Here is a 24,609-nt window from a genome sequence, read left to right as displayed (position 1 = left end):
CAAGATTTAAAAACAAACAACAAAAAAAACCACAACCATAACCCCCCCACAATTAGAAATTCTTTTAAAAATAAATAAATAAATAAAAAATTAAAAAAGGGCACTTTTGTTATATTGATCATCCAGGCTTACTGCAAAGTAAGTTGTTTACTAAGCGTGCTGAGAAGCATCTAGGACAAGGGATTCTGTGGTGCTTCAAAATGCTGTATCAAATCACTTTAAACAGCTCTGGTGGTGTAATTGACTCTTGATTCTGCAGTATTTACCACCGGTACTAGGTAACGAATGTGTTTAGAAAAGAAGTCAAAATACATATTAAAAAGAAAACATTAAAAAGAAACTGTCAAAATACACATAATCTTTTTCTACTTAAATGAATCTTACAGTTAACATCACCATTTAGCAAAAAAAAAGACAACCAAGCAACAACAAACACACTCCAAATAATAAACCTACCACCAAACAAAAGAAATTTAGATTTTGAGATGCTGTTGTAGTTTTTAATTAACATGTGGTATGAAACAGGAATCTATTCTGAGAGAAATACAGTGGTGGTGGTAGGTCGATTTGGTCTTGGCACTACATTCTGCATGGCTTTATAAATACGAAGAAAATAGTAGATTGATATTTAAAGTCCATGTTTGTATAAGGAGGATGCTGTGTGGCATGGTAATATCTTCTGTTTTGGTATCTTTTTGTCATGGATTCTCATTGCACTAATTTAATGAAAAGCAGCAGGACCCAAAAAGGGTAACAGAGAATCATGGAATGGCTTGGGTTGGAAGGGACCTTAAAGATCATTTAGTTCTAACCCCCCTGCCATGAACCAGGACACCCTCTAGATCTGTTTGCCCAAAGTTATGCCTACGAATTTTCTTGTAAGCATGTGATGTTAACAGAGTAATGTTATTTGGTGGACATGTGAATTGCAGTTTTAGAAACTGTAGCCTAAACGCTGTGCCTCAGTGTGGTCTGGTTGGTTTTGATTGTGGTGGGCATGTAACTTGCTTTTTCTTTCTAAATCCCATAAGCAATAGGGGAAGAAATGATAGGTAGCCTTCAGCTGGAAGGTTAATATTTGGGCTTAGTTATTATAAGGTGTTCTCTTGTGTAGCTGTACTACATGCTCATCTCTTTGTAAGTTAAATTCCTTTCATGCCTTTTGTGTGTGGCACTAAATTCTCAGACATGGTAAAGTTTCATCTTTACAGTGTTTAGAATATTGATAGTATTCAGTCTATCTTCATCATCTCTGGTCTGTCCTGCTCATTCACTTTTTTACTTTCTTGTTCTGTACTTTTATAGAGGATGTCTTGTACCCTTAAGGTAAGGGGTAGACCAGTATATTCCTTTTGTTCCTGTAAAATTAGCATTGCTCCTGTAAATTAGCATGACTGCATTATGAGCAGAAATGCTGTATTTGTTGCTGTATTTTTTTGCTGTAGGTCCGTTCTGAGAAAGCTCTAAACATTTAAAAATTCTGGCTTTAAAGAGTATAGGTATACTACCTTCCAAGCTTCCTTTTTAGGTCCTTTTTTTTAAACCTGCTTTTAAGTAGAGAAGTCAAATGGGTTGCCTCTTCAAACGTTAAGGGGGAGAAAAAAGTATTGGTACATGCCTGCCTGTTTCCTTCGCTCTAGCTCCCAAACAGCCTGCATGGTTTTGCAGCAGCTTCTCTGTGTATTTCTGTTGACAGAATAGATTAAAAATATCCGACTTTGTGTATAGTTGGAGGATGGGTAGAGAAGAAATCAGCCAGTTCAGGCAAATCTGAGGTGCCAAAAAAGATTAGTAAACTACATGTTGGTGCTGTTAGCAGATTTTTAGTTATGAACTCCTGTATGCATCTTAGAAGCTAAGATTTGAAATACTGTAGAGAAGCTCTACTTTTTTCTGTATTTTTGCTCTCCCCTCACAGGATCTCAGTAAAAGCCCTAAAACCATGAAAAAGCTGCTTCCCAAACGCAAGCCAGAACGGAAGCCATCAGATGAAGAGTTTGCACTGAGAAAAAGTAAGACTTGAACAAATGTCTGCATACTACAAAGGCTGAAATTAACATCCATTTAAATTTTGTGGAAATTAAATGTTCAGTCTAAGCAAGTCATCTAGTTTCCTTTCCCCTATCAGGGGAAAGAAAAGAGGATGCTTTATTTTACTCATTTTTGGTATTTATATTACGATGGGATTAATTGCTTGCTTACTTAGTATTGACTACAGAATGAAGAAAATTGTCCAAGGCTAAGTGAGAGACATCCTGCTTTCCCGTGTGTGTCTATAGATTTAAAAAGTGTGTGTGAGGGGAAGGTGGAAGTTGCAGGATGATGCATAGAGATTTATTCTGATCAAAATTTCCAGTCTCTGGTCTGTCAGCAGCACTTGTACTACCTTCCTTTTTCTAATTAGCAATTGTAGCTTGCAACTTTGATGTCGGTATGTTTAGAAACTTGTTTAACTTCTGATGCTTCGATAATATTATTCCTTCTGCAAACAGGTAACTATTTTTGGTACCTTCAGTTCTGGTGGCACTCATCCTCTGTTCAGATATGTTTCTACTTGAGCTAGTCATTTCAGCCTCCTTTGTAGTTGGCGGAGAGCTGCCTTCCCAATGTAATTCATGTCCTGAAGTGAACAACCAAACTAGGTCAGGTGAGGTGGGCTGTTGAAGTGCCTTGTAGATATGTGTGAATGAACGATTCAATTAGTTGTGCCAGTAAAAGATAAGGTGCTTAAAATAGATTGTTTTCTATGTTCACATTTGAAGACCAGATTCCTTTACTGCAACTTCTGCTTCTGTCTGTCTTTTGCTCATAAGCTTCTTCAGTTAGAGGCTGTGTGCCCTGAGTGATAAATACATGAAATATGTTACTATAAACATTGTCTCTCACCAACATCCGCAGGGTTTGAAAGAAAAAGCTTGTCCTCAGGGCTGGTTCTCTTAAGGTAAAAGTGCTTCTGAGTGTGCTGTGACTTTCCAACAGCCAAGAGTTAAGGCAGTGGACAGAATGATCTTTCTTTGTGGATGTACAGGTGGAGGCTTTAGTTCAGGATAAGCTTTATTTTTTATGATGCCTGAACAGGGTTCTCTCGTGACAAAGGATGAAAGACCAGTACCTGCGTAGCATCAGAGAACCTTCTATAGAGATGGCTTTTCAGGGTTTCCTTACTTTTTGTTCCTCTTGTTACTGGCATGAGGAAGAAAGTCAGACTTAACTTGAAAATAATAGAAAATAGGTTGTCCTGTGTTCTATTGATTCCATTCTAGCCATGTCCTTAATACACACTGCATGGTATTCTTAGGTATATCTCATTGTATTCTGTGTGCATCGTGTGTGGTCATTAAGTAGCAAGTATGTGTAGTAGCTTCTATTCAGAATAGTTTAGAAGGATATCTGGAATATAGAAACAAAAGTTACTGAGACTTAAAAACACCAGTGAGAGCTGAAATAGTAAAAAGCATGACTTGGACCTGTTTTGGGTGGTGTATTTATGAAGGAGTCGTGGTCCTTATTTACATGATGAGTTTAAGGGCATCTTGTTTCTCTTGGTGATAAAGTTTTATGGTCTACAAGAGGCTTCTTAAATACTTGTGACTGTCATCTGGCTGACATGATTTAAAAACTTGATTCTCTATCATGTCTTCAAAAGATTTATTGTGAACTGACCACATAAGAAGCATCCTCATTTAAATCTAAGCAGTCTCTTATAAACTGTTGTAGCGAAGTGCAGTTATGGTTCTCTATAATATGAAAGAAGACATCTTTTTCTAGTCCATTCAAGTTAACATTTGGAGAAGACTGTTTCCATCAGTTGCTTGCATAATAGAAGTTTTATCTTTAAGATGACACTTTTTTCACTTTGGGGAAAAAACGGTAGTGACTATTTTTACCTAACAAAATTGTTTTTGACTTTCTTGACTCTTCTAAATATGCAGTTTATACTTCTGTGGTGATGCAATTTTTAAGGAGCAGAGAACTGAAATACCACTAGGGCGTTAATAAACACCCCAGTATTAGAAGTTAGATTGTAAATAATGTTTCATTATTTGAATGTGAGAAACAGAAGGACAAAAAAAAGTCTCAACTTTGAAAGTAATAGTCTTAATTTTCCAGTTTAGTTATACTTCGCTGGAAACCCTTATGATGTAGCCCTAGGAGTTCATTTCACTTTGCTAATACTACCAGCTGTACTCTTGGAAGACAATATTGAATCATAGAATGGCTTGGGTTGGGAGGGACCTCAAAGATCATCTAACTCCAACCACCTGCCATGGGCAGGGATGCCACCCACCAGACCAAGCTGCCCAGGGTCACCTCCAGCCTGGCCTTGAACACCTCCAAGGATGGGGCATCCACAGCTTCTCTGAGCAACCTGTGCCAGGGCCTCGCTGCCCTTAGAGTGAAGAATTTCTTCCTAATGTCTAGTCTAAATCTACTCTCTTTTAGTTTAAGGCCATTCTCCCTTGTCCTGTCGTTACGAGTAAAGTGTCCTTATCCATCCTTTTTTTTTTTTTTTTTTTAATAAATCTTTTAAGTATTTGAAATGAGGTCTCCCCAGAGCCTTCTCTTCTCCAGGCTGAACAGTCCCAGCTCTCTCAGCCTTTCTCCATAGCAGAGGTGCTCCAGCCTCTGTTCATCTTTGTGGCCCTCCTCTGGACTTGCTCCAACAGCCCCACAACCTTCTTGTGCTGGGGGCCCCAGAGCTGGATGCAGCACTCCAGGTGGGGCCTCACAAGGGCAGAGCAGAGAGGCACAATCCCCTCCCTCCACCTGCTGCCCAGGATGCAGTTGGCCTGCTGGGCTTCTTGGGCTTGGAGAAGCTTGAGCTTCTCCAGATTCCCAAGGATTTGTGGGCTGTGTTGAAAACTGCTATGTGAAATTAGCTTTATAACAGGCAAATGAAACTAAATAAGGTGTTTCAGTTGAGTGCCCTTACAGTGCTGATTACAGAAGTGAAAATGCTCGTTTTGCTATGGTAATAATATAGGGCTGCATTCTAACCACAACAAAACTAAATTATTTTTCCTGCCTTGAAAGAGAAATAACCTGCACTTGGGAATATCTGCGTCTCTTAAATTGCGGGGTAGCTATGCCTAGTCAAGATGATTTCTTCAACAGTTAGCTTGTCAGTCAATCCTGCCAAATCTTTTGACAGTTAGCTTTGTGGTGGTGGTAATAAATCACAAAAAATAAATCTGGATGCACTGGCTCACAGTGCTTTATCTTGATGTTGAAGGCAGTTCACATTCATGCAGCAGAGAACTTGCAAGACTAGGAGGTTTTTTTTGGGGGGAAGGAGGAGGACGGGAAAAGTGGTTTTAAAACAAAAATTCATCTTGACTTGCCCATAAAAATCCTGGTTCTATCTAAACTAATGGTGCTTCTTTGACATTTGTTCAGAAGTGTGTTTGCTGTATATTGAAAATATATATATATATTTTGCAATGTTAAGTTTGGCTAGATTTATTTATTTTCTTTTATAATGCTCTTAACTTCTTACTGTCTGGGAATTTGAATGTACTCCACTTTTCTTAGGTACGGTTGAATGGTGGTGACACGTTACTGCACACTGGGCTGAAATTGTGCCAATGTGTTTTTTTGTTTAATTCTCAGTAGAATGCTGTTTACCTTTCAGGGTAAATCTGATTCGTTTGCAAAAGCTGTCAAGATTTCTCTTCTTTGAATTATATTTGGTTCCTTCATTTCTTTGATAATATTATGAAAGAATAACTGCAGTACTCTATTTTTCAGTTTAACATCTGTTTGGTTTGTAATCCTTGAGATGTCCTGTGCAAATTCACATACTCAAAAAATGTCTTCAATGTATGAGTAATTTCTCTGATTTGTATTTTGTCTTTTGTTGTTTTAAATATATTGTAATAGTATTTTCATTTTTTAAAGTTCTTGTTAGTTTTGGTCATTGAAGCTTGATTTTTGAAATGATTAAGAGAAATTTGGGAGGTTAATTAGGCCAAACTTTGGTCCCAACTGAAATATATAGTATTTAGCTTTAAACAAACATGATTTACAAAGGCCTGTTTGTATTAACAAACATATATCCATGTTTAAAATTTTATTTTTCCCATTGATTCTAGGTACAGCTGCTTTAGAAGAAGATGCTCAAATTCTTAAAGTCATTGAAGCATATTGCACAAGTGCCAAAACACGTCAAACACTAAATTCAAGTAAGTTAGAAAATACTGAAATGACTAATTAAGCCACAAATCAGATAGTTTGCAAAGAAGAGAAGTGTAGTGTCAATGGTCTCAGAACTTCGCAAATTACAAGCTGGACCTGGAAGAAGTAATAATCTGGTTATGGCTTAATATCAGTGCTGAGTGTGTTTAAGTATTGGGAGCCAAGGTCCATGGTTAGAGATCATAGTTCTGAAAAGTGTTTATTTAAAACAAAGAAAAATTGGCTAGTTGTCGTGGTTTAAAATTGCATAAAACCTTCATCAATAAATGAGAGGTTTTGAGGCATCTGTCGACAGTTGCTCAGTATGTTTTTTGATAAATTTCAGGAAGCTGGTAAGTAGGAGGAATGGAGAATAAGTGATAATTTTTAGAGGAATATAGTTTTCTCTTGATCTGTTCAACAAAGACATATGGTACAAAAAAGTAACATAGACCTGTGAAGATTTATTTTATTGCCACCAGTTATTTTTAGTATTAATTGCAAATCTTAATCCCATCTCATAATTTCAGGAGAAACTGTTCTCAGATCTGTGTGTTGCTTAAAGCCATTTGCAGTTTCTCAGATCAATACCTAGCTTACTGAAAACCTGTAATGTGCCTCTGGGGTTCTACTTCATTTAATCCCAATCAAGGTTGCCATGTGGAGTTCCTCTGTGTTGTAAGTAAAACATTGCACAAAGCAGGGGAGTCCACCAGCATGTGTCCCACTTATACAAGGAAGGAGGAAATGCTGTTGGGTTTGTTCCAAATTGCACAGTTTTTGCACTGTTGATTAAGGATTTAATTCAGATATCCTTGGAACACAGTATAATGGAACATGGCTTTAATGGAAAACTTGGCCAGTTTTGCTGTTGTCAGGAATTAGAAGAGTGGGCATCGTAGACTCCTTGTCCACTAAATTGATTAAATTTGCAGTAGTAAACGCTGGTACTGCTACCGCATCTCTGTGCCTGTTTTGCTTCCAAGCAAAAGCACTTTATACTGAAAATTGAGAAGTCTCAAAATATACTTGCAAACATAGTTTATGGATTTTCCTAATAACATTCACTTACTGTTATCACCTTGAAAAATTACAGCTATTGTGTATTCATCTGTACTTTAAAATTGGAATACGACCTCGTATTAGACTTTTAAAATTTTTAAGTAACAGCAACAACCTCAATTTCAACTTCTTGTTCTTGACAAACTGTAGGTCTCCAAGGTGATAACTGCCAGTTTTGTAAATTAGCTGCTATTACATCATTTTTGATTAATATTGACCTATTTTCTAGTGCTACAGTCATTACAGTAGTGTGCTTAATTGGATAAAAGAAAACGAATGTGTTCAAAATTCTGAAGCTATGCTGCTGTTCCAAACAAAACTAAATGAGATGATTGCTGTTAAATGTATTGACTGTGATCTGTTGGTTATATCCAAGGATAATGTGACAAGAAATGGTTGAGGAAACATTTGCACCTGCACAGTATTGTGTGTGTGCAGACACATAATGGATATGATTTTTTTTTGCTTTTTTGCCTATTTTTTTCTTTTCTATGTATATTTAAGAAATATACATAGTGCAGTAGGTATCATTGCATACATCAGTAGTCAGCAGCTTTTATTTTCTCCTAATTGCAGCAAAAACAATGATTTTTTGATTAAGCACATGGCTCTTTTGTTTAGAAAGAAAAGTGCTGTCATCTAGGACATCAGATTTCAGAAGATCCCTTTGTAGATTAGAATTGGTAAAGAGGGGAAAAATGATGCTGCATTGCTTCTGTGGAAGCAGCAGTCAGTGTAGGAGAACAGAAAGAAAGAATTGCCTGTTGTCAATGAAATATGCCACTTCTTTACTTTTACTTCACTTTTACTTCTCTGTTAACATTCTGCCCAGCCCTCACAGCACTGATGTGGCATTTCTTCTAGCTGCACTTAATCCAAAGCCCCTGGGGTGCTACTTTTGGCAATGTCTGTTCAGCGTAGCTATGGCACCACTGCAAACTGGAAGGCAATGGCATGAGAGGTAGCAGGGCAACTTTTTTCAGTTGCTGGGGTGGGGAAGATGTAGAAATTAATTTGGTCAGACATGGAAATAAAAGAACAATTTTGCTATATTCTGCTGCTTACTTTGCATTTCTGCTCTGAATATGGGCTTAAATATTTTGCAGTGTCATGCGGCTTGTGGCTCATAATGTGGCCACTTGCATGGCTTTTAGTCCGTAGACATTGCCAGGCTTAAAAAAACACACAATACACAAAAAAAGCAAAGGCAGGGGACAAAGTCCTGTTAATTACCTTTGTCTGCTACCATAGACATCTTAAAGTATTTAACTGGGAAGACCATTTGAGATAGATCTGTAAGAAGAGGTATGTGAGGGGACAGGATGGATCAGTCTATGTTGCTGTTAGCCTCTTGGCCCTGATTTTCTATCAGTCCAGCTTCCACGTGGTTAAACAAGTATCACGGTTGCAGGCACAGAAAGGCTTTAGTTTGTCAGCCCCTTTGAGTGGGTACAGGATGGTGCTGCTGATTTAGAAAGTCAGCAGCCCTGCTCTGCATGAGAACCTTTGCTTTTTCCCCTGCATTTTCCTCTTTGTAGTGTTGACACAAGCACTTTTGTGGCTGTACTGTGAGCTGGTGGGGAAATCAGTTAACTGCTTGAAAAACAAACTTGCAGGGTTAGTTTTCATCTGAATCTGTTCCCTGACCTGGTTCACCAAGCAGCTGTACAAATGGCTGTGTCATTGCAAGGGAGGGAAAGGACGGAGGTATGTATTTGTGATGGGGAAGCGGCTATTGTTTTGCTAGTCAGCACTGGACCCTGCTGGTTTACTGGGTTTGTTGCTCTGTTCCGCATCAGATTGGTTCTTTTCAAGTATGGGGACAGTCGTGGTCTGGAGGCAAACTCCTCCTTCCAAAAAATCTACCCTTAAATGAGATTTTGGTTTCTCAAAATTTTCAACTGAGGCTGCTTAGAAGCTTAAAAAAAGACTTGCCAAAAATTGTATTGTAACAGTTCAAAAACTATTACGATGAGCTTAATTTATACCTAAACCCCAAACAAATTAAAAAAAAAAAAAAAAAAAAAGCTTTGGTGCCTTTTTAACAATATTTTCTCTTTTCCTTCTCTTCCCATCACCTTTTGCTTTTATTTCATGTGTTTGGTTGTGGCTATTCCTTACGTTCTCCTCCTCATCCCACCTCTGCCTATCCACATCCACCATTTCATTTCACCTATACATCCTTAGCATGGCAAGGCACTGACCTGATGCATAATCACGTCTTGGCTGATGATGACCAATCAAGTCTAGACTCCTTGGGTCGTCGCAGTAGTCTTTCTCGTTTGGAGCCTTCAGACCTCTCAGAAGACTCTGACTATGACAGTATATGGACAGCCCATAGTTACAGAATGGGGTCTACATCTCGTAAGAGCTGTTGCTCATATATCTCTCACCAGAACTAATGCACTTCTGAGCTTTTTCTTAACAAATGCTTGTTGTATCACAGCCTGCTTTTCTTAGATGTTTTCTTGCTGTTCCTTGTCTCTTTAATGTGATATTTTAACAACTTCTGAGGGAGCTTCTGAAACTTCAGTTATACCTGGTGGAAGGCTCTATTGCCAATTCAATGCACAAACGAATAAGTCATTCTAAAAAGTGTATGTCCTATCAAGGATGATATTTCTTGAGGGTTTTTTAAGTGACAGATACTAATTTGTAGCTCTGAATGGTCTTTTCTTTTGACTTGGTCAGTGTAGCAACAGATCCTTTCTTCTTTTTCTTTTTTTTTTTTTTTTTTTCCCTTTTGGATACAGCACGTTTTTGTATTTTGTACTGAAACCATACTGGTTTGTGAGCTGAGTGCCAGCAATATGGAAATACTTCAGTGCTAGTTGTTGAATTTTCTACGTATTAACAAAACACAAAGCTGGTAGAGGAAGAAAAATACGGTTTAAAAATAAACAGTACAAGAGCTGTAAAAAAAATCATTCAGATATTCACGTATCTGGCCCGTTTGTTTGGAGAAGCGTTTGCTAATCCATATTTTTTTCTGTTTTTATACTGCTGTCTTTTCCTCATTGCTTAGACGTCTATACGAAGGATCGCACTGCTCTCCCTCGCCCCCAGTCTGGCACTTCCCATGAAAGCCCGGCAGTCCATGCTCATTACATGCAGTGTTTTGATAATGTCATATTACCTATGGTCATATTGTCACTTTACTGTATGCAGTAGTGTGGCAGCAAACAGGGTTTAGATGTTTACTTGCCTGTTAAAATGCACAGCTGTCAAGTGACCATTCTTCTTGAAAAGACGAGGTGAAAATGGTTCCCCAGATGAAAGCTCAAGTGTTCAACATCTGAAACTCTAGGTACAACTGCAATCAAATTGGCTTGTATGAAGTTCTTAAAAATAGAATGCTTGCTTTTTTTTTTTTTTTTTTTTTTTTTTTTTTTTTTTTTTTTTACTGTTTGGAGCATGTCTGTTACAGATTTTATCGTCTTGTAACTTCTCTCACGAGCAGGTTTGTTTTCAGCAACAGCTCTTCACTTACAATTGTGTTGGCATTTCAGAGAACTGTGGCACCTTATACACAGCTGGTGGTCTTGAACCTGCATCTGGGGCATGACTGGGGTGAAGTGTGTGTTCTGTCTTGTGGATAATGCAGTTGGGATTGAAACAAAATGTTTTCCAAACCTTCACTAGCATTAGGGAAAGGCATATGATCAAAGGACAGAAATCTCATTTTCACCAGGATCCCTGGATACAATTCTTTTATCCTTTTCCAAGTGTTATCCAGTGTTCAGGTATTAGCCTAGGAATAAATTCAGAGTAATCATAATGCAATTAACTGCTGCCTGGGAACTTGATCACCCTGTTTGAAAGTTTCCAGGTAATTAATATCTTCCTGCAGGTTACGTGATCAGAAAGTTAGTAATTGTTAGATATGAATGAGTCCAGAAGGTGATCAGCATGGAGAAGCTATTTCAAAACAGCTTGATTTGCATTTCATCTTGCATTGTTTGGACACACGCTTTATCCTTTGTTGTTGTTGTTTGTATTAAAAAAAATTGACTAACAAAAGCAGCAACGCTTACTGAAGAGAATTTTCAGGGGTATATCTTACTGGAAATCATACACGTTCCTGGTCATTAAGTTAGTATATATTTCAAACTTTTTCCGAAGTGGAGGAATATTGCTTAGAGAAATGTATGTGTGCTCCATACCATTCCACAGTGCATCTGTAAGCCACTTCACTTCCCCTTTTCCTTTGAGTTTTTGTTTCACATAAATGGAAAGTATGGATTTTTTTTTTCCTGTTGAGCTGTGGTGTTCTAGTTAAATAATGTTTTCTGCATTGGATAAATGATAATTCTTTTATGTCTGTTTCATGTTACAGTGTAAATATGAGTTTGAAATACAGTTGCTGCACTTGAATTTCCTTATCACACAGAATGTTTTGTTGTCGAGATCCGAAGATTTTATTGACTTTCTATGCACCAAAGCTTTGACAGTTTACCACCATTAATTATTGTAGCATTTGAGTCATTAACTTGGATCATAATTATGCTCTTTCATATTAACATTATTACGCATTTAAACCATTCAGTGTCCTCAGTGTTACAGGCCACTCGCTATTGTGAACCGATCAGGCGTGTTCCTATGCCATGCTTAAAAAAATGCAATGTGGAAATGGTGGTATTCAGTCCAAAGGTTCAGTGTTTCTATTTTTGTGGAACTTGAGTCCTGGTAATAATAGTACCTTCTGTTTATGCAATTCTGTAAAATATATGTGTACAGTTACTGATATACTGGAAGGATGGAGAATCTGAGTTAGAAGGTAGGTTCAAGCCATTGTCAGCCCCTCCTCACACAGCTTACACAGTGTTCCCATAAATTAGTATTTGCCATAAATTGAAGCCAACCAACATGAATTGGGTGTTTTGCATAATCCTGCCAAAACACAGTAATGTGTATATAGTGACGTACAACATAGGAAAACATGATATATGGTGCACTTCATTTGTGAATGGGAGAAGCCATCTTCAGTAGGTGACTGCCTTTTGGAAATACAAAATGGATGTATATCTGAATGTTGCATTGTACTGTACAGTATGCATATTGTTTGTGGTTGCATATATCAAGTGTTTTGTTTTATATAAAAAAGGACATCTGTTATGTACAGTTGAAATAAATTTTGCATTTGCTAGACTGTGACTTTAATATTTAATTATTACACAGGGGGAAAGGACAGCATAACTTGTAACTTAACATATTGCTCCCTATTTCTCCCCATGCCTCCTTTCTCTCCCTCCCCTCTCCTTAAAGGAATCAAATGCTGAAGTGAAAAAGCTTTTTTTTGACATAAGTGTATAATCTTTATTTTAATGTAATTGACAACTGCAGGAAATTCCTTGTAAAGTATACTCTTTATTTTTAAAATAATGTATCCTCTTTATCTTTAAAAGAAATGGCAAAAACGAGTGAAGTGGCAAAATTTCTGAAGAGTTAAAATGTTTGTTTTTGTTGCCTCCTCCCCTCCTCCCCCCAGTTGACTTTTTTTTTTAGAATTGGTGTATTTTCAGTAAAATTTGAATTTTTTGAACAATTTAGAACATACTACTGCAGGTCCTGTTACCACAGAGTTTATAAATTTGATATTTATTTCTAAAAGCTTTACACACTTTCATGATTTAATATTGCAACATTTTTCTCTTTAAAGCAAGTCTTCTTGTGTTCCTTCTTAAGATATTTATATTTGAGTGATTTAAAATAAAATAATAACCTAATGCACATACTAAAATATCTGTAATGGAACAAAAATACAATCTAGTTCTGTTAAATATAATATCTTTTTGCTATGACTTCAGCAACTCTAATTTTTGTCCTATAGCCCTCTGGTTTCTTTTTTTATTGCTTAGTGAAATGTAGTAAATCTTGAGGGATGATCTGCCACTTCAGATGATGTATCTGTCTTTCAAACTCTTCATCCCGTTATTAAGTGACTCAGGTTTGCACATAGAATTGTATGTTTGTTTCAGTCTATTTTCATTTTAATCATCAAAATGTTTTGCTGTAAACTGCTTAGATCTGTCATCTGAGTCGTGTGGGGTTCTTCCCTATTTGTGTACTGCTGCTAGTGAAAAAGAAATAAATAAGCTTCGTGCCAAACTTTTTTTTTTTTGCTACTCCTAAGAGTTTGCAAAAAAAAAAAAAAAAAAAAAAAGTATATTTTATACAGTGTGCTTAAGTTTGGCCTGATGTTTGGTTTCTATTTTCTTGTTATCTTCACAAGATATTAAAGGGCTCCCTTTTGACTTTTGACAGATCTATAGCGTGAAGGATTTCTTTTTTTTTTTTTTTTTTTTTTTTTCCCTCAATACTTCAATCTCAACATACCCAGAGTTTGGGAGCACCATGTTTACAATTCTTCACACTAGGACTTCATCAAAGAGTCACTGAGAAAGAGAAGGTTAACTTGGAAGGTCTGCTCATCCACTTTAGCATCTTGAATCTAACTAATACAATGAAGAACTGAGTGTTTTAAATAACAAGTAATGTTTGTTTTTTTTCATCACTTGCTTCCACAGGAAAATGACGTGTCTTTTGTGTACAACAGTGGCTAAGTTATCTAAAAGAAAACAAAACAATTTGTGTTGCACATACTTGTCTTCAAGAGGCAAGTCAGACTTCTGCCTTTGAAACTCCAGGAAGTAATTTGGAAGAGTTTCCTAGCTTGTGAAGAAGCTATTAAAGTTGGTAGAAAAGGGGCTGCATAGTTACAAATACTCTTTCTCCTTTTTTTATGTTTATTGTGCCTTTATAGTGAAGAAAACTCCAGTTCTTACTTCTTGTGCAGAAGAAACATTGCTGATGGCCTGAATTTATGCCATACACTTTTTTGTTAAGTTTAACTTAAGTAAGTTAAGTTAAGTTTAACTTTACTTGAGTTAAGTAAAGATCACTATGGGTCTAATTTCAGTAGCTTAAATTAGGAACCTCACAGTTGCAGGAAGAAGTTGGACTTTCAGAGAATGTCATGGAAAGTACCTCGGTTGAGCCTTTTCCTCAAAATGGCCACCAGGAGGAAGGAGCCCATTTCTTGTCTGACTGTGAGGAGAGCAGGGTTTGAAATGAGGCCCTGAAGTTAGCAGCTTGCAGTAGGTGAAGTGGATGCCCACCTCCATTTTATTGTTGGCTTAATTGGTTCCTGGACAGAAGGGGGTCAGACACTGAAAACTAAAAGCAGCAGCCTGCTCCTGACAGGCCTGCTCTGTAGGCCCCTTGTACGACGTTACCCACTGGGTGTTGCTCAGGTCTCTAGCCCAGGTGGGCTCTGCTGTTGCTTTTTTGTATAGGTTCAGCAAACTTAGCCTCCAGTTTAGGATTGGTAAAAAGCATTGAGGCTCTTTGTTCTCCACTCTAGGGCCGTGACATATTAATACTGAATAGATACCTTTGCTTGATTGATGGTATCTAATTGACAGAAACTTTGAACGATGTCCATGGTAGTTTAGAGTTTTGGCTTTGTCTTTGCTATGCAACAGACTCCTAATGGGGGCATGTAAGTCTTCCAGGACACCAGATTTATGAATTTCCCCCTTGGAAAGTTACAGCAACTTCCTCAATTTTTATATTCCACATCCTTTCTTATTTCCCTCCCCCAACAGCTTCCCTCAAGAAATCAAACCAAACCAAGCCTGTGCTGTAATGCTTGGGATGGTTGTTCTTTTTTCTTCTTCTTTCCCCTTCCTCATTATTTTTAAACCAGTACTTTTTGGTTGTTTTGTCGAGGTGTTTCAGGGGCAGAGTTCTTGGAGGTCAGCTTGAATGTTCTGTTTTTTTCCTCTTTGACTTGTAGTGACACTGCCCAGTTTCACTACAAGTCAAACAGTTAATACCGTTCAGCACAGAAGTTGCAAATTTGAGATTGACAAAGGGCAGATATGGCAACCTGAAGCAACTCTCGAGTCTTCTGCATTATTTTTGTGAAAATGTGGAATACGTCTTGAGGAGGGGCCTTTGACTAAGTTACTTGCAACAACTTCTTGAACTGTCAGTTTAGTTTAGCTCTTTGCACAGGCTCCACAGCGCTGTGATGCAGCCCCCTCTTCACGTCCTAAAGCTGTAGCTTGTAAACCTCAGAGATGATCACACGGAGTATAGTCACAGAGAAACTGGGGGAGACGAAGGGTGTAGTTTAGGCAATATTGCTGAATGCTGGTCATGAGATGGCACTGCTTGAAGTTCGTTCTAGACGTGTATCTACCAGAAAATGCATCTTTAAACAAAACAAACAGAAAGAGGTAATCAAATTACTGTGCGTGTACTCACTTGATGTCAGGACCCTCCTTTGTTGCAGGATATGTAAATCTTTAATAGTTAGCAACTGCTTGTGAGGTTTAAAAAAGAGACTTCCCATTTGTGCCAGAGCAGTGAAGGTGAGGGTAGGACCTGCGATGTCCTGAATTCCACAGTGGTTGATAGCTGTGGCACAGAAAGGTCGATGTTCGCTTCAGTTTACACCATGTAAGTGTGTATGTGTACTCTGTGGTGGTCTCCTTGTGTGTATAATGTTGGTGAACGTGTTGTTTTTATGAAGCTGTATATGCTGTGTCTCGGTAGTATTAAGTGTTTACTGTGCTACGCTGCACACGCATCAGGATATGCTAGTGGAGACATCTGTTTCACATGGGTGTGTGTATATAACTGTACAGTTAGGACAGACTTTTTTTTAAAGCTGTCTTCTCCATGCTATTTCTGCATTTGGCAAGGACCCATGTTACTCTGACCAGGCAGACAGTTGGATGCATCTCTGTAAAGAGATAAATGTAACACGTTGCTCTGATTGCTTTGGTTGAAGGGCGTCATGGGTGAGAAACACGTGGCACTGCTGTCTCCCTCAGCACACACTAGGCTAAAGTGGTCAAAATTGGTGCAGAGACCTGAAATTTAGTGATATAGTAGCAGCTGGTACCAACTAACTTCCTAAAATACCATGTAGCTCAATGTTGTGTTACATCTCGGGCAAATAAAACCAGTCACCAACTAATTGAAATAAACAGAAGGTAATATTTTTTTTACAACTAAAGATTGATAGTGCAAACAAGGAAACGTCCATGAGCCCTATTTGCTGAGCTTGCTTTGTAGGTTGCTTCTTCCCAGCAAAACGGTGTGTGGGGTTTTTTTTTTGGGAAGGATTTTTTCACTTGGCAAGATGAAGAACTCAAGGCTTTCAAGGACGAGATTCTGTTCTCAAATACGCAGTTACCTCTATTCCACAAAATGTGACTGTCATGTACTGATATGTTTGATCCTTGCTGTTGTTACCTAAAGGAAACTTTTATCTGTTAAAGGATGTTTGCCATTGCTAAAACCAATTAAATGAGCTTAACAAGTACTGCAGAACTGTGTTCCCTACAAGCTTGTTGTTCAGAACTCAAGACTGCAGCTGTTAAGGAAGTTAGGATTTTTCAATGAACTCAATTTCCTTAACTTTCTATGTGTTTAGATTTATATATATAATGTATATATAAAAAATGTCTTATATATTTGTTATGAATAGTGAAAGAGAAGTACTATTATCACAAATAACTGTTCGGCAGGGGCTATCTCCTGACACATGTAATCCTGTAGTACCTATCAACTTGTTCAAACTGTGCTAGAATAAAGGCATTCCTTGCTAGTGAAAACTCATTATAACATATTAATAGGCAGATATGCCTTGGTTGTTAATACTCATATCTTGGTTAAAATATACAGGAATTTTAATGCCTTATCTGCTGTTTGAATTCTGAACAAATGCTTGGGTAGCAATTTACAGCCCTCTTAAAAATGCTTGTAATTTGTTTTAGCCTGAGTAATATTTCTAGAATGCATGCTTTACGTATGTATGAATGGACGCACACCTCTGAACAGCAGATTTTCTCTTTAGAGCTACACTACTAGAATTTGTGTGAATTATCTTGATGTTAAAGATTGTAATTGTAGAAAATGTTCTGAAGATGTTAGAATGTTTTGAGTCTTTGTTGTTAAACCATTAAGTGCTTTATTAACATTTTAAACATGAGCTATGTATTTCATTATAGGACTAGAAGACTACCTTAAAGTGTGCACAACACAGTTGTGTTGTTTATGGTGTTCTGGGGAAAGGGTTGTTAACTGTTTTCTTCCATTGCTGTATTGTTTTATATCGCTATTCTGCTCCTTACTGATAGAATAATTGGTTTAGGGTGGCATTACATCTTGGATTTGTATTGTGTGAGATCAGAATCTGTCCTTGAGGCTTAAATTGCTACTACTTGAATGCATCTATCTTTCTCTGACTCAGCTACAGTAGATTTGTATAGATTTTACTGATAGTTGAGCTGTGCACTGTTCATTGAACTGTGTAGCATCCCCGTCAATAACACAGAAGTTATCGTCACCAGGATAGAAGTCTCAGACAATACTTATTTTTGTTATAAGGCTGTGGATTCAAATGTTTAAAAAAAAAAAAAAAAAAGTCAGTAATCCGTGTATGTAGAGGGAAGGGGAGAAATTGAAAGAGATGTACCTTGGTCATGCAGGTGTATCATGCAATGAATGAAATAACCTTTAAAATATCCCTGACTCTGTCCGCAAGTTTCTTATTTTGTAATTTATTTTTACAACAGGTTCCCGCAAAGAATCAGCTCCTCAAGTCCTGCTTCCAGAAGAAGAAAAAATTATTGTAGAAGAAACTAAAAGTAATGGTCAGACTGTTATAGAAGAGAAGTAAGAGAATATTTAATGAATGATGGATTAAGACAGTAAACTTTGCACTTTCATTCCTTCTTCCATCTCTTTTTGCAATAGTGTGTGTATGGTACATTAGTAGTAAGGGACGGAGTTGTCTGGAGCGTGCTGCCAGTCCTTTTTAAGTGCAGTTGGCCTTCATTTAAATGCTTGTTGCCTGGCTTCTGTGTATGGTACTCAGTTTCTTTCTTCTGTGCCAAGAAGTGGTATGCTTCACCTGCAAATAGTTTTCACTTGGAAGTAGCCCTATAGCACTAAATTGTTGTAGGGTTTCACTATTAAATTGGTGTTGTCTTTTTAGTTTGTGTGTAGTGTAATTCTATTTTCTTTTGTTAAGGTGTATGTCAGAAATGAAAAATTGCTTGCTGTAACAGAATCATGATATAGGAACCAGTTTAGGTCCTTACGTGTTTGAGAGCTGTATCCTGTCACAGAAACTGGTAGCACGTCCTTGCTGCTTCCATGCTGCCAGGAAGGATTAATGAATGTAAATCAAGATAAGAGATAATTTGTAATGCAAATTTGAAATTACCTCTTAACTGTTTTTTAATGCTTTTCATTGAACAGTTGTTTAATAATAGATTTAGATGTTTTCCTGAAAACTGTTGTAACAGATCATCTTTTTTTTCATTTTAGAAGCCTTGTTGACACAGTATATGCATTAAAGGATGAAGTTCAGGAGCTAAGACAGGTTGGTAATTTGCTACTTTAGAGCAACATGGAAAATGGAAAGATGGCATGTTATAAACAAAACAAAAACAAACACAGCTTGTAAACTGATTGAGTTTGACAGGAGTTAACTTGCATTTTGGACTAGATTAGAAAGTCTAAGATTCACTTTTAAAAGTAGAACATGGCAGTTTGACAAAAATGCCTTCTTTTGTGGTTGTCATCAAAAGGTTGGAGCATCAACCTGTGAGAGGAGTATGAAGAGTCCTGTCTCTGAGGGGACTTACTAAGCTCTGTTTTGTTTGGTTTGGGATGTTACAAGTTGTGAAACATTTAAAGTATTAAATAAATTCAATTCTGGTGCATCACCAGCAAAGTAAGTGTATGGAGACTGTGAAATAGCATTTTTGGATTGTAGTAGTATAAATGTCTGGATTTACTTAGGCCTTTATTTACAGTCTTCCAGTAACCTGACCACCTCCTACAAACCAGTTCATAAAGCGTCTCCTTTCTGGAGATGGAGTTCTTTTCACTGCCTACTGTGTGTTCTTTTTAATGAAGGATAACTCTAACTTGTTTGTTTGGTGCTTGTTTTTCTCATTGGAAATTGGAGTAGGTCACGCTGACTTGCTGGTATAGTAGTTCCAGCTGATGTTTTAAGCGTGTTTTAAATATCCAAATGAGTTGTTTTAATTTCATTTCTTAACAGGACAGAGCCTATTTAAACCATATTTGTGCTACAGTACAGACTCACTGTTTAATGTGTAGGTGAAATAGTTGTATTATCCTCATTGTCCAGTGTGAGAATTTGCCAACTGATCGTAACGGACCTATTGCTCAAAGTCACCTGACTCATAAAATCACCTGTGTTAAAATAAATGCATTAGTATTCAAATTACTTCAGTTTTGGGGCTGTAAACATGAATCTGAATTCTTTGCCCATCTATAACCGTGCGCAGTATTTTTGAGGATGTCATGCCTGTCCCTTGAAATAGGACAGTTGATGTATTAAATAGTTATTTTTTTTTTGCTGTTTTCAGCATATGTTGAAACATATATATCCTAGGTTTGATGTGATTTTGGCAGTCTTTTTAGAAACACAATTCACTTAATACAGGCAGAAATAACCCACTAATTCTTCTGTGGCATGGCTGCTTCTGTACAAAGGGTAGAAGTGCTGCCTCACTGAGGCCCTGCAGATCTCTTTGTGTCTCTAAACAAAATGTCACATTCTCGTGAAGTTCAGACAACAGCCCACTTCCCTTGAGCCTCTCCAAATACACTCTTCATAATCTGGCATCTTCCAAAGCCAAGACCTTTTACAGCCTGACTTCATTTTCTTGTATATCAGGAATCTCAGAAGCATTTATTGGCCTGCTGCTTTTTTGTTTCTGACTGGAGAAGTGGCAAAAATAGTCTCTGAGCTGGCAGGGTCCTAGATAACCATAAACATGTATGAAAGCTGTCTGGGAGCACATGGGGCACTAGCTGGTGTAAATCCCAGACTGGCTTTTGGTAAGAGTTGGCCACAAAGTCCTGTAGCAGCTACGACCAGTTATTCATCACTGTTGTTCAGCACTTTAACAGTACAGTCCTGAATTGGCAATAAATAAGTGAAAAGGAAATTGTCTGTACCTACAAGAAAAGATGGAAATTTCTGAGTTTCTCTTGAGGAGAGAATGGAGTTGAGGAGTCCCATTCTGTTTCTAGACATTTCGGTAAGTTGGCAGCTGACAGGAGTCCAGTGGGACCTGATTGCAGACCTGTTTTGAGTTAAACACCCCTAGACTCTTTGTCTTGGGAGCCTGGTCTCATCTGCTGGTTGCTTCTCCACTGTTGCCAGCATCACCTTGGCCTCTACTGGATTAAGGAATGTAAGCATTTCTGTGGTTTGGTCAGTGGCATCCTTACAGTCCTGTTGTTTGTGGTATTTCAATATTATTTGATGGTGTCAAACACTGAGATCTGACTCAGTACACAGCGCTGGTGCTTCTTGCAATTCAGACTCCTCTTAGGTTGTCTGGCGTAAAGCTTAGTTACAAAACACTTCACAATGGTTTTCGGGATGCTCCTTTCAAACTGTTTGCTTTCCTGATGAAGCAAGTTAATTTGCATGAAGTTTTCAGATGCTTTTCTAAGAAAGGAGTTATAATCCCAGGAGGCTCTTAAAGGGATACTTCCTCTACTCTTTCTGCTCTGTTTCCCTTCTCCATTAACAACAGATACTCTACTGTTCGTTGAGCAGCTTTGAGCAGAAGAATTCAAGATTATTGGCCATCTGTTACTAGCAGTAGCATTCAGAAGGACCCCTAAGTATAAATACAAAATAGCTCAGTCTCCATTTGGTGTTTATTTTTTTTTTTATTGTGTGAATTAACTGTGTAACTCGTAAAATTTTAATAGAAGGCTATCCTTTTGAGCTGCTAATAACTGGCTTACTGAGAAGAGCCTTCAGAATTTGTAATTGAAAGTATTTGCCTGGTCAGAAAAGATCTCTTTTTAAAACAAAATGATCAAAAACCCAAACTAATAGTTTTGTCTCTGTTAAACAGGATAACAAAAAGATGAAGAAGTCATTAGAAGAAGAACAAAGAGCTCGCAAGGACTTGGAGAAGCTTGTTAGAAAAGTACTAAAGAACATGAACGATCCGTCTTGGGATGAAACCAATTTATAACCACTTTTTTCCTTTTTTTTTTTTCTTTCTATTGAAAGACCAGTTGTAAAACTGAGCTGGGAAGCCTTCTGACATTAGTCAGTGTTGCATCAAGAGCACTACAAAACAGGATTTAACTGGATCTAGTGATTTCTTGCTCTGAACATATAGAAACAGCCAAGCCATTTACTGAAGCAATCTGTACTTTAAGTGTGGAGACTCTGGATCCTGAACTCTACTAAACTTAATTTGTTTGCATCTAAATTACCTCATTTTGCAGAAGGTGCAGCACCTGACTAAAAGTCCATGTTTTTCAGTGGCTTTTTAATTAAATATATATTTTTCTTGTAAATATCTGTAATTTTGGATGCATATGTGGTTGGTATATCAGGGCTGATACGTTATTTTTTTCTCTTGTTCTTACAATGCTCACAAGTGTTAGTAATGATGGCAGTACTGTCTTACCTAGGAAGGGTCAGAGTTCTTTGTGGATAATTACGGATTTGCTCCAAATTACCCGCTCATCACACATGCAAATTTTGAAAGTTGTTTTTCCTCTTGACCAGTGTATTTAAATCCTTTACTGTTATTTATGTCTGCACATACATCTTAAAACAGTTTACAATTGTTTAAAAACAGTATTAAACTACAGAAAATTGTTGGACAGTAGAAACAATTTTTAACAGTACTAATGCCCACGACTTACATTCATGTACACTTATTTGGCAGACTAATCTGTTGTGCTTTGGCCACCAGAAGACTGATGTACTTGCCTGCTTTTTATGACTGTGATTTTTAGGTGTTTATGTACTACATTTTCTATTGTTGTGCTTAAACATACAGCTGGCTGATAATTTAATGGATCATGCAGTTTGTTAAAACAAAAAAAAAAATCAATCTAATCCAGAATTTTGTGAATAAATTGTTGCTATTTATTTTTTATGGTCACAACAATTAAATTCTAGCTAACTTCTTTTTTTTTTTTTTTGCATAAGATGCATGGGCTAGGCCAAATTCATTCAGAGCTTTGTTTTTATACCACTATGTAAGACTTTGTTTGGAATTCCCAGACTGTGGAAGCAGAGTCATTCCTTTCCCATCCTGTCTTCTCAGCATACTGCTGGTTTCTGTACTACTAGGATTTAAATGGAAACAAATCTGGAAATACGGATTTTTTCGTCATGCTGTAATTCATAATTTGCATCGCTGGCAAATTTGGAAAGCACGTTATCATGAACGTGAAAGAAAACTTTTATTCCCTAGTCTGAAAGGTTCAATTGCTGCAATCCTTTCCTGTATTTAAAATAGGAGATGCGACGTTACTGCAAATGCTGAGCTTCGGTTGGAGCACTTAAAACACTAAGCCCATTCAAGCTCATTTATAAGAGTCCCTTGATTTCATCAAACTTTGGATCAAGCTATAGGTGGTGCAATTTTCTGAGGGGTTTTTCTTCACTTGACAGTCAGAAGTGTAGGTATAGCAACAGACCCAGGTCACGCCTTTTGCCCTTCTTGGTTTTCTAGTGTCCTTTGACTCTTTTTAAATATAATGTTTGGAACTAAGCAAATGTTTCTATAAACTTCGATGAGTTGGTGCAAGAAATGATTAGGGTGGTAAGAATTGTTGTGCACATTTGAATCTAATGAAGAATATTTTTAAAGCTGTTCTTTGCTGAGAAATGTGGATAGCTTTTTTAATAGGAAAGAACATAAATGATTACGTTACAGACTTGAGAAGCAATTCTGTGAGAATAGGTACTTAATCTGAATAGACAATGAATTGTCTGATTTTTACAAGCTGAATATATTTGTAGGTGTTTTAATTTGTATTCCTACGATTTAAAAATGTCTTCCCTTAATTCTAAAGGAGCAGACTGGGTAAGAAAACTTAAGAAAGTCTACAGTATCCAGCTACATGCACTCACAGAACTTTTAAGTTTATGACAATTCTTGATACCAACATCTTTTCCTTTTGTTTGCGGTTGCACAAAAATGTTGACTGACATCTGTAAATCTTCATATTTGAAAAATGCTCTTGCTAAAAGCTAAGTGACACTAAGCCGTGCAAGTTCATGGCACATTGGCTAAATTTAGAATTGAGAATGCCAATATAATGAAAGTTTCTCTAACACTTCTACTTCACCTGACACTAAGGCTATTCTTAGAGTGCATTTTAACTGTCAATTGAGCATATATAAAAGGACATTCCAGAGGAAGAAGTATAAAAGAAAAACATGAATCTTAGCAGTATTTAGCAAAATTTAACTCAGGAACAACTTCCATCATAACATGGCTTTGTTTTACATTATATTGTAAAGAGTAGCATTGCTGTGTAAATCTGCTGACACTTAGCACCTGTGATTATAATCATTTCTGACAGTACCCCTATACCAACATCTGATGAACATGCCTTAAACACTGGGATCAAGCAGTTGTTAAATATGACTGGGACTTAGGGACTGATTTTACTTGAGGTGGATTTGGATGATTTTTTTTACAAAAAAAAAAAAAAAAAAGGAAAAAAAATCAAACATTATATGTAGCTCATGTCCTTAGCTCTAGTGCAGAGAGCAAGAGTCAGGCCTTTGGGAACCAAGGAATATCTGAACTTTTTCCTTTTACAATTTGTTATACTGTACATAGAGTGTAAATTTCACCATGGACCTTCTGAATTGTTGGAAACTTTATATAAGCATGGATAAATGGGGCACTGTTTATTTAACCTATTAAAGGGTTATTTCTTTGCTCTCATCATTTAGGGATGAGGAGATGAAGCCATTTCTTATCCTGTAGATGTGAAGCACTTTCAGTTCTGAACTGTTCAAAATGTAGCATAACATTTCTCTGTACTTATTGATGTGTGCGTGTTTGTCTCACCATGTCATGTCATCTTAAATATTAAACAACTGACTGCCTTTGTATAAATTTTTCTTAATGCTGATCATTTAGGGAATTTAGGGTGTCTGTTTACAGTATCTGTGGAGAAGTCAAGTTTAGCTTAGACATCACAATATCCTGATATCGACTACTAAAGTGTTTATGCTACATTATTGTAATTAAACCATGATTTTTTCCCCTACCTAACGAAGTGTTACCTTTCATCTAATATGTGGGTTATGAGATGAAGAAGGAATACTTGTTGATTTCTTTTTTTTTTCTTTTCATACAAATAACCTCTGCTTTTTAATAGCTGGAATAGTATCTTGACAGGGCCTTTTTTGTGGTCTTTTGTAATAACAAATCGATGCCTATGAAACAAACCGAGGGTTTTTTTAAAGGGGTGCAAAATAGGATTTTAACTTTCTTGCACTTAGGAATTTTCACTTTCTTTGGCAAC

At 37.1% G+C, this 24,609-nt stretch overlaps 1 protein-coding gene across 4 annotated transcripts in view; it reads left to right on the top strand.

Annotated features, from left to right (window-relative positions):
- ARHGEF7 (Rho guanine nucleotide exchange factor 7) overlaps window positions 1–24,292 on the top strand; it is a gene marked incomplete at its 5' end in the record, with an annotated part of 110,040 nt that extends 85,748 nt beyond the window's left edge. For all 4 annotated transcript variants that reach the window (XM_084302978.1, XM_084302981.1, XM_084302980.1 and 1 more), the window contains 5 exons: window positions 1,919–2,012; window positions 6,093–6,182; window positions 17,829–17,928; window positions 18,586–18,640; window positions 21,171–24,292. In XM_084302978.1, coding sequence (XP_084159104.1) covers window positions 1,919–2,012; window positions 6,093–6,182; window positions 17,829–17,928; window positions 18,586–18,640; window positions 21,171–21,293 — 462 coding nt within the window. In that variant the 3' untranslated portion in view covers window positions 21,294–24,292. The remainder of the gene's footprint in view (window positions 1–1,918; window positions 2,013–6,092; window positions 6,183–17,828; window positions 17,929–18,585; window positions 18,641–21,170) is intronic.
- Between the last annotated feature and the right edge of the window lie 317 nt (window positions 24,293–24,609).

Source organism: Netta rufina (assembly GCF_964035555.1).
Source record: "Netta rufina genome assembly, chromosome: 1".
In the NCBI taxonomy this organism is placed as follows: Eukaryota; Metazoa; Chordata; class Aves; order Anseriformes; family Anatidae; genus Netta; species Netta rufina.
Note: the sequence above shows the minus strand (reverse complement) of the source record. Positions and strands in the feature narration are given on the sequence as shown.